Consider the following 10,353-nt stretch of genomic DNA (forward strand, 5'->3'; position numbering starts at 1 on the left):
CCTTGAGCTACAGTGCCACTCCTGACTTCTTCTGATTAATTGGAGATGAGTCTCATGGACTTTCCTGCCCAGGCTGGCTTCCATCCACGATCTTCAGATCTCAGCCTCCTGAGCAGTTAGGATTACAGGAGTGAGCCACTAGTGCTCACACCCGCAGTTGTAATTCTTTTTCCTCTTTATTTTTTAGCCTGTCCAGGGGCTTGAACTCAGTGCACGGGTGCTGTCCTTGAGCTTCTTTGGCTCAAGACTAGTGTTCTACCACTTGAGCCACAGCGCCACTTCCAGCCTTTTCTGAGTAGTTTACTAAGAGTCTCATGGATTTTCCTGCTTGGACTGGCTGTGAACAGAGATCTGCAGATCTCAGCCTCCTGAGTAACCAAGATTACAGGCATGAGCCACCAGCATCTGACTAGTTGTAATTCTTCCCCTCCCCCCAGTAGGTCATGGGGCTTGAACTCTGGGCCTGGATGCTGTTTCTGAGCTCTTCAGCTCAAGGTGAATGCTCTATCACTTGAGCCACAGTGCCACATTTGGTTTTCTGGCGGTTCATTGGAGCTGGCTTTGAACTGTGATCCTCAGATCGAAGCCTCCTGAGCAGCTAGGATTACAGGTGTGAGCCACTGCAAGTTGTAATTCATTATCATCACTATCTGGCTCTTCTTCATAGACTCTACTATTGGCAATTTTTCTTCATCCAAGGCTCAATTAAAACAACAACAAAAAACCCTTTATTTTTCATGAAATCACATGGAGCGACCAAAACTTTTATTATTATTTTTTTTTCATGAAGTCACATGGGGGGGGGGAGAGAAGATCATTTTTATAACGTCAGGGAAAGGGGGAAAAATCTAGAGCAAGCACAAACTCCTAGATCAATCACAAACTCAAAAGTCAACATTACAGGAGTCGTCCAGTGGTTTCAACATTATCTTTGTTTTTTCTACTCTTCAAATTTATTAGGATGATTATTTATTTTGCAGGGCTGAGAATAGAACCCAGGGAGGAGGGTCGGGGTGGCCCTAGGGCCTGCCAGGTTACACTGCTCCACCGTTGCCTCTCCCCGCCCCCCCCCCGCCCCCCCCCCCAGTCCCTCTATTTCTTTTCTGATGTTGTTTTTCTCCAGCTGGGGCCCTCACTCTAGACTTAAAAAAAAAAAAAAAAAAAAAAAACCAAAAGGAACACCAAAACCAAGTTGCAGGATGGATTTGACTTGAAAGCAGAGGTTTTTCTCGGAGTGGTTGGTTGGTGGCGTCCCGGGAGCTACTCCCTATTGATAAACTTATCGCACCCAAGTTCTTCGATCAGGGGATTGATCACTTCGGAGGCGGTCAGGGCTATGGTAAACGTTAAAATGTCGAAGTCCACCCGCTGAGGATTTCGATGATATTCGGCATCGAACGCGGCCTCCCGGGCCCGGCACGCTTCCACAAATCTCCGCCGGCGTTCTTCCAGCTCCTGGATCCTGCCGGGAGCGATCGGGTAATTCTCCAGGTAATGGCGAAGGAACTGCTGGTAATTGATGCCTAGCACGCTAAGGGGGTGTCGGAGGCGGAGATAGGGCAGCGCAGCCAGCGCCCCGGCGTTCCCGGATCGAGACCGGGGTCTGCTCTCGGGAGCGTCTTCTTCCAATGGTTCCCCCAAAAGTCGAGCTACCTCGGCCATCCGGGCGTCCCTGGCCGCCGCCGCCGCCGCCATCGGGCCGCCCCTGGCCGCCGCCACCGGGCCTCCTCCCCTAGCCTCCGCCATCCGGCCTTCCCGGGCCGTCACCATCCGGCCTCCCCTGGCCGCCGCCGCCACCGGGACCACCGGTCCATCCCTGGCCGCCGCCAGCGGCTCGTCCCTGGCCTCCGCCATCGGGCCTCCCCGGGCCTCCGCCATCGGGCCTCCCCGGTGCTCGTCAGGCTGCGCCGCGGCCGGCGCCCGCCTCCCGCCGCCTACCTCGGCTGGCGGGATGTCGCCGTCCCCGCTCGCTGCGCCCGTCGAGGGGACACCGCTGCTGCTGCTGCTGTCGGCGGGCAGCTGGGACATCGTACGGGGCGCCGAGGGTCAATGACCTGACTCCCGGAATTAAAATTCGTTGGGTTTTTTTTGGAAAAAAAAATATAATATGGAATAACGTGGCCAGGGGCGACGCCGTGCGTCCACGCGAGAGCGCGAACACGAGCGCAATGCGCACCGGGGAGGACGCCGCCAGCGCAGCCACGTGCGCAGGCGCAGAGCAGGCAGCCACGCCGAAGGGCCCCTGCGCACGCGCGGTAGCTATGGACGCTGACTGCGGTCGCTATGGAAGCCACCACCTAGCGGCTGGGAACGGTCATGCATCTGAAACAGCGGAACGGGGACTGGCCCGGGGTTTTATTTTACATTCCCACCAGTTCAAGGTTTATTACTGAAATTTTAGTGGAATTGTTTTTTTCCCTACAGGCATTCTCAAGGTTCAAAGCTAGGACTGTTCTCTCTTCGCAGTGATTATAATTCTACCTTCCATTATAAAGACATTCTAGCCAGTCACTAGGTGGCTCTTACCTGTAAAATCCTATAGCTAGTCAGGAGGCTGAGTTAGGAGGTTCCAGGTTCAAAACCAGCCCAGGCAGGAACGTCTCTGAAACTCTTTATCTCCACTTAACCAACAAAAAGTCAGAAATGGAGCTGTAGACCAAGTGATAGATCACTAAGCTCAGGGACAGTGCCCTGATCTTGTAATAACGTGGCCTGGCCCACTGGAGGGACGGGGCATGTCACCTAAAGGGGTTGGGGCGTGGTGCTGGAGGAGGTGGTGTCGAGTCCCACATGCTGAGCTGCCTATTTGGATTGGACAGGGGGGCAGCTTGGGGGAGGAGCATGAATGGTGGTCTGAAACCATTAGTGGGGGAGGGCCCGGAGGAGTAGGGGAGAGAGCAGAGGGAGTAGAGTGGAACGTAGTCCATTGGAGTCGGGCAGTAGAGAGACGGAGAGGAGAGAGGGACAGCAGGAGGGGAGAGCCTGCTGAGTGGAGCAGGGCAGGCCTCCTCCGGAGGTCATTTGGGACCTCCCTCTAGAGAGAGGCCTGTGGAGACGCACCTCCTGGAGCAGGGCAGGGCAGGCCTCTGGAGTAGTGGAGAGGCTGCAGAGAACGAAGAAGGCAAGAAAAGGAAAAACCTTCCCCTTTGGAGCATTGGAGGTCTGGGATTGGAGGTTTAGGGACTAATTGGTGGTTTGCAGACCAACTAATAAAGGTCGGGGCTGCCTATTGGAGGCTTGAAGGTTTGGTGGTTGAGGCTGCTCTTGGTTCTGGGTATCTAGCCCAGGACTAGGTAGTCACAGGCCCCCTTTCTGGTGTAAATAAATGTTATCTCTAACTGTGCCTTGATGGATTGTCTCAATCTTTGGGAGTCGTATTTCAAGTCCCAGAACCCACAGCTGTTCTAGGAGAAGCAGAAACTGGGATTTCTTCCTAACCATGAAGAGCCGGACACAGCCTGTTCAATGTGCTCATGAGCAGAAACAGCAGTGGGTCCTGAGCCAAGGGTGGGGATGGCATTTGGGTCCAAAAGGAGAAAGGTTTGCCTACCAAAAACCCGCAGACCAAATTATATTGGATCCTGAAATGGAGGTGACAGGAATTCAAGGCCAGAACACAAGAGGCAGACAATGATGCAGGGGGCAGGGGTAAGGTTTATTTGGATCTTACAGGAAAGGAAGGAGATACACGTGGGTGGAGAGAGGAGTGAGTCCAGAGCTGGGGCACAGAGCTGTCTGGCCTTGTGCTGGGGCTGTGCAGGTCTAGCAATGCAGATTCTCCAAAAAGATACTTCTCCAGGCAGGAGAAGTCTTCCGCCTCTGATGTGGCATAGATGTGGACAAGCTCTTCTGTACTGCAGGGAAGGGGTACCTCCAAAGCCTCCAGGGTCTGAGAAGGTGGCAAGAAACCGAGTCTGGGGGCCTCAGGTGCTACAGACTGCTGGAACTGCTCTGGGCCTTGGTGGGCCCCACTTTTGGAAGGCAGCTGGGGGCTGAGGGTGGCAGCCCCAGGGACCTGGGCCTCGGTGGTGGCCTGGCCAGGGGAGGCTGCTGGGGACACAGGCAGCTCCTTGGCTTTCTGCTGCTGCTTCTTCAACTTGGACACCTGGTTCTTAAACCAAGCCTGGGGTGGGGAAGAAAGGGGTGTGGGGGCTGGGAAGTTGGCTCAGTGGTAGAGCGCTTACCTTGCATGCCTGAGGCCCTGGGTTCGAGTCCTCAGTACCACATAAGCAAAAAGAAAAAAGCCAGAAGTGGCGCTGTGGCTCAAGTGGTAGAGCGCTAGCCTTGAGCTGAAGAGCTGAGGGACAGCACCCAGGCCCAGAGTTCAGGCCCCATGATCGGGCCCCCCCCAAAAAAAGAAAGGGGTGTGGGTGAATAAAGGGGATCAGAGCACCAGAGACTCTTCTCTCTCTCCACCTAGTGGGGGCTAGAAAAGGTTCTAATGTCAGCACATAGGGAGACCCTTCCTGAAAGACAATTGTCTGGGGGAGCCCAGTGGTCCCCCATGGGTGTGCTGGGCCCTGCCTGCTCCTGGCAAGTGTCAGGAGTGGAAGATAAAGTTGGGGGAGGCCCTGGGTTTTGGGGTGACACATGGACGGGCTTGCACCTTCACCACTGACTGGTCCAGCTGCAGCTTTGAGACCAGGGCCTGGATCTCTTCCCACGGGGGCGCTGGGTGAGTGGGAACCACTTTCTCAGCTCGAACAGCTGGTGCTCTGTGAATCTGGTGCGTCTCCGGCGAGAAGCTCGCACCTGGTCTGCAGCAGGGAGGACACACAGGACAGGTTCCTGACAAGCCTCCATCTGGGGTCCTGCTGCCTGAGCCTGCTCCGAGGACCTGTAGCTGGTGGGACAGGGCGGCCTGGGCCCTGCTCCTGGCCATCTTGCTGGCCTTCCTCTGTCCCCTAACCCCCAAAAGAGTCCAGATCTTGCTGAGGGTGCACAGCTATCATCTCTGCTCTTTGAGGAACACAGAGCAGGAGACCTGTGGTTCAAGGCCAGCGAGGAGAAAGTGTGTGAACACATTTCAGCTAACAATGATTGGGAGAATAAAACAGATCCAGCCAGGTGCCGATGGCTGAGGCCAGTAATCCTAGCTACTCAGGAGGCTGAGATGAGGATTTCAGTTCAAAACCAGCCTGGGCAGGAAAGTCCATGAGACTAATTTCTAATCAACTATCAAAAATTAAAAATCTAGGCTGGGAATATGGCTTAGTGGTAGAGTGCTTATCTAGCATGCATGAAGTGCTGGGTTCGATTCCTCAGGACCACATAAACTGAAAAAGCTGTTGGCTCAAGTGGTAGAGTGCTAGCCTTGAGCAAAAGAAGCTCACGGGCAGTGCCCAGGCCCTGAGTTCAAGCTCCAGGACTGGAAAAAATATCTGGAACTGGAGCTGTGGCTCAAGGGGTAGGGTGCTAGTCTTGATCAACAAAAGGACAGTGCCTAGACTCTGAGTTCAAACCCCAATATAGGCTCAAAACAAAAGACACAAAATGCCCCCATCAGAAAGAAGGAGTTAAACTATCCCTTTTTGCAGACGACATGATACTATACCTTCACGATCCCAAAAACTCCATCCCCAAACTCTTAGAAATCATAAATCACTTCGGCAAAATAGCAGGATACAAAATAAACCCACAAAAATCAGTTGCCTTCCTGTACACTGACAATGCACAAGAAGAGAGGGAAATAAAGGGAGCAACCCCATTCACAATAATCTCCCAAAAATAAAATATTTAGGAATTAACCTAACCAAAGATGTAAAAGAACTATTTAATGAAAACTATAAAAAGTTAAAGAAAGAAATTGGAGAAGACACTAGGAAATCGAAAGACCTCCCATGCTCTTGGATAGGCCGACTTAATATAGTAAAGATGGTAATACTTCCAAAACGAATATACAAATTCAATGTAATTCCTATTAAAATCCCAATGACGGACATCACTGAAATACAGAAAACAGTCCAAAAATTCATATGGAACAACAAAAGACCTAGAATAGCCAAAACAATTCGAGGGGATAAAGACAATATGGGAGGGCTATCCATGCCGAACTTCAAACTCTACTACAGAGCTATAATAACAAAGATAGCATGGTACTGGCACAAAAACAGACCCAAAGACCAATGGAACAGAATAGAAGATCCAGAAATAAATCCACAGGCCTACAGCCAGCTGATATTTGACAAAGGAGCTAAAGACAATGGAAGAAACACAGCCTCTTCAACCGCTGGTGCTGGGAAAACTGGGCGGCCACATGCAGAAAACTAAAAGTGGACCCCAGCCTATCACCATGCACCAACATCAACTCAAAATGGATTAAAGACCTTAACATTAAACCTGAATCTTTGAAACTACTGCAGGGCAGAGTAGGAGAGACACTTGAACTAATAGGCACAGGAAGGAACTTCCTGAACAGAGTCCCAGGGTCACAACAAGTTGGAGAGAGACTCCACAAATGGGACTACCTTAAAATAAAAAGCTTCTGCACAGCTGAATCTATCACAACCAAGCTAGAAAGACAACCAACTAATTGGGAAAAAATCTTTACCAGCAATATATCAGACAAGGTGTTAACATCCTGTATATACAGGGAACTCAAGAAAATAATCCCTCCCAAACCTAACAAACCAATTACTAAATGGGCAAGGGAACTAAAGAGGGACTTCTTAAATGAAGAAATAAAAATGGCAAAGAAACACATGAGGAAATGTTCATCATCCCTGGTGGTGAAGGAAATGCAAATAAAGACAACCCTGAGATACCACCTTACCCCAGTCAGAATGTCCCACATCCACAAATCAGCCAACGACAAATGCTGGAGGGGATGTGGAGAAAGAGGAACCCTATTACACTGCTGGTGGGAATGTACACTTATACAACCACTTTGGAAAGCAGTCTGGAGGGTCCTTAGAAAGTTAAAGATTGACCTCCCTATGACTCAGTCATACCACTTCTAGGCATCTACCCTGAACAACTGGAACCAATATACAAGGACACCTGCACCTCCATGTTTATTGCAGCACTGTTCACAATAGCTAGGATATGGAAACAACCCAGATGCCCCAACACAGATGAATGGATCAAAAAATTGTGGTATCTATACACAATGCAATATTATGCAGCCATTAGAAGTGACAAAATGATGGAATTTGCAGGGAAATGGATGGAGCTAGAAGGAATCATGTTGAGCTAAATAAGCCAAGAGCAAAGAGACAAATGGTACATGGTCTCCCTGATAAGTGGATGCTAAATCCAAAATGTTAGGTGATACGACAAAACTACAGGACTTAAGAAACAAAGAACTCCCACTCATCTGGTCGAACCACTACTAAATATCCCCATGCTGCTGATCACATGTATGGTGTATATGTGTACACCGTTATATGTTATAGACTATGATAGACAATTTACTCCAGGAAAGTTAGAATGAACTTGTGACTTTAAATGAGCATCATTATTCCACAATACTGTGAAATTTGGGAAATTATGTAATCAGTTAATCACAATCAAAAAAAAAAAAAAGAACCTCGGGGAAGGTAGGGAGGGAAGGGATGGTAGGGGGAAAACAATGGAGGGGGTAACAATGTTCAATAGGAAGTGTACTCATTACCTCACTCATGTAACTGTAACCCTCTGTATAGTATCCTTACAAAAAAATTTTTTTTTAATGCCCCCATCAATTTTCTTGTTTTTGTTTTTGTTTTTTGGGTCCGGTCGTGGGGCCTGAACTCTGGGCCTGGCTGCTGTCCCTCAGCTCTTCAGCTCAAGGCTAGCGCTCTACCACTTGAGCCGTAGTGCCACTTCCGGCTTTTTTCTTTTTGCTTATGTGGTGCTGAGGAATCGAACCCAGGGCCTCAGGCATGCAAGGCAAGCGCTCTACCACTGAGCCACCTTCCCAGCCCCCCATCAGTTTTCTTGATGAAATACCCCAGTATTTTTCTTTTTTGGGGGGGGGGTCTGGTCGTGGGGCCTGAACTCTGAGCCTGGGTGCTGTCCCTCAGCTCTTCAGCTCAAGGCCAACACTCTACCACTTGAGCCACAGTACCACTTCTGGCTTTTTTCTTTATGTGATGCTGAGGAATCGAACCCAGGGCCTCAGGCATGCAAGGCAAGCACTCTACCGCTGAGCCACCTTCGCAGTCCCATACCCCAATATTTTTCAATAGAATGCTCTGAAATTGAATCCAGCATATTAGCTATTGGTTTTATTCTAGGAATGCAAGGAAGGCTTGTCAGATAACCAGTTTTTAACACTGCACTTGGCCTGACAAAATCCCATCCCAGTCCTATGTCCTCTGAGCTTCTCTATGCCCTTCCCTGTGCCCCCTTTGCTGCCCACAAGTACCAGCTTACCTGGCATGGAGGCTCAGTGATGCCTGGTGTGCCAGCCAGGTGAGTTCTGATGGCGCTCTGGAGTTCCAGAGTTCCAATGCCCCAAGTGTCTATGAAGTTTGTATTTAAGTAGAATGCTGGTGGTCTCCACCCTCTGGGACACTCCCTAATCTCCTACCCACTCATGCTTGAATAATAGGCATGGGTTCAATTCCTTAGTACCACATAAACAGAAAAAGCCAGAAGTGGCGCTGTGGCTCAAGTAGTAGAGTGCTAGCCTTGAGCCCAGAGAGACCCAGGGACAGAGCCTATGTCTTGAGTTCACTCTGCAGTACCAACAATAATAATAATACATTTTTTTTTTTGCCGGTCTTGGGTCTTGATCTGAGGGCCTGGGCATTTTTCCTGAACTTCTTTTGCTCAAGGCTTAGCACTGTACCACTTGAGACACAGCACCATTTCTGGCTTTTTCTGTTTATGTGGTTCTGAGGAATCAAACCCAGGGCTTCATGTATGCCAGACAAGCACTCTACCACTAAGCCACATTCCAAGCCCCTAATAATAATTTTTAAATAAATAAACAAATATTTCACATAAGCTGGAGACCACTGTCTCACCTGTCATCCTGGCTACTCAGGAGGCTGGGATCTGAGTATCACAGTTTGAAGCCAGCCCAGGCAAAAAAATGAGATTTTTTTTTTTCTGGTTGGTCATGGGGCTTGAACTCTGGGTCTGGGCATTGTCCCTGAGCTCTTCAGCTCAAGGCAAACACTCTACCACTTGAGCCATAGCACCACTTCTGGTTTTCTGGTGGTTAATTGGAGATAAAAGTCTCCCATACTTTCCTGAACAGTCTGGCTTTGAACTGTGATCATCAGATCTCAGCTTCCTGAGTAGCTAGGATTACAGGTGGGAGCCATTAGTTCTTAGCCTAAAAAAAAATGAGATTCTTATCTCCAATAAACTACTCAGAAAAAGACAGAATTAGCACTGAGGCTCTAGTGGTAGAGTGCTAACCTTGAACACAAAGAGGCTCAGGGACAGCACCCAAGCCCTGAGTTCAAGCCCCTGGCAACAACAAAACTAAGAAACAAAAAAGGAATCTCATAGAGTTTCCTCCCAGGGCTGGTTTTGAACCATGATCCTCAGTTCTCAGCCTGCTGAGTAGGTAGGGTGACAGGTGTGAGCCACCAGTACCCAGCCAAGATTATGGTTTGTTTTTGTTCTTGTCTTTTGCTTTTAAATATGACTTTCTTTTGGGGTTTGGGGCTTTTTGAGGAATGGGCCTTCAATTGCCATCTTCTTTTCCACCCAACCCAGAAGAGCAGGGAGTGGCTGTCCTAAGCCGAGAATTAGAGAAGGATGGACATGAGATTAGGGTGGGGATCACCAGGTTTGCTTAAATACAGAATTCATAGGCACCTTGGGGCATTTGAACTCCAGAGCTCCAGCAGAACTCACCTCGTTGGCTACAGGGAGCATTGCTCAGGCCTGCAATGGCAGGTGAGCTTACACTGTGTGAGGGTGAGGGGAAGGGATGGAGAAGATATGGAAATGCCAGCCGGGCACGCAAGGGACAGGTGTGGGACTCTGTGTGGCAGTCCTGGGTTTTGCCAGGCCAGTGGACACATTTGAAAATTGATTACTTGAGGAATCTTCCTTGTATTCTCAGAATAGCATCAATGTCTAATTTTGTTGGGCTAAACTGGAGTGTTAATTGAGCAGATTTGAATGTACCTTCATCAAGAAAATTGGTGGAGGGGCTGGGAAAGTGGCTCAGTGGTAGAGCCCTTGCTTTGCATGCATGAGGCCCTGGGTTTGATCCCTCAGGACCACATAAGCAGAAAAAGCTGGAAGTGGTGTTGTGGCTCAAGTGGTAGAGCGCTAGCCCTGAGCTGAAGAGCTGAGGGACAGTGCTCAGGCCCAGAGTTCAGGCCCCATGACTGACAAGAAAAGAAAAGAAAATTGGTGGAGTTTTTTGTTTGTTTGTTTGTTTGTTTTTGTATCCTTACTTGGTTT

General features: G+C 49.5%; 1 protein-coding gene across 1 annotated transcript; it reads right to left on the minus strand.

Annotated features, from left to right (window-relative positions):
• Positions 1-714: 714 nt before the first annotated feature.
• LOC138811649 (EP300-interacting inhibitor of differentiation 2-like) lies at positions 715-2,184 on the minus strand. The gene has a single exon (XM_069999347.1). The coding sequence runs from the start codon at positions 2,026-2,028 to the stop codon at positions 1,261-1,263; it is 768 nt and encodes a 255-aa protein (XP_069855448.1). The 5' UTR covers positions 2,029-2,184; the 3' UTR covers positions 715-1,260.
• Positions 2,185-10,353: the final 8,169 nt, after the last annotated feature.

The sequence above is a fragment of the Dipodomys merriami genome, unplaced genomic scaffold (assembly GCF_024711535.1).
Source record: "Dipodomys merriami isolate MVZ:Mamm:240054 unplaced genomic scaffold, mDipMer1.0.p SCAF_106, whole genome shotgun sequence".
Classification (NCBI taxonomy): Eukaryota; Metazoa; Chordata; class Mammalia; order Rodentia; family Heteromyidae; genus Dipodomys; species Dipodomys merriami.

Bases quoted from the DNA above. Each gene is read 5' to 3' on its own strand.
- LOC138811649 (XM_069999347.1), bottom strand. From the start codon at position 2,028: ATGTCCCAGCTGCCCGCCGACAGCAGCAGCAGCAGCGGTGTCCCCTCG.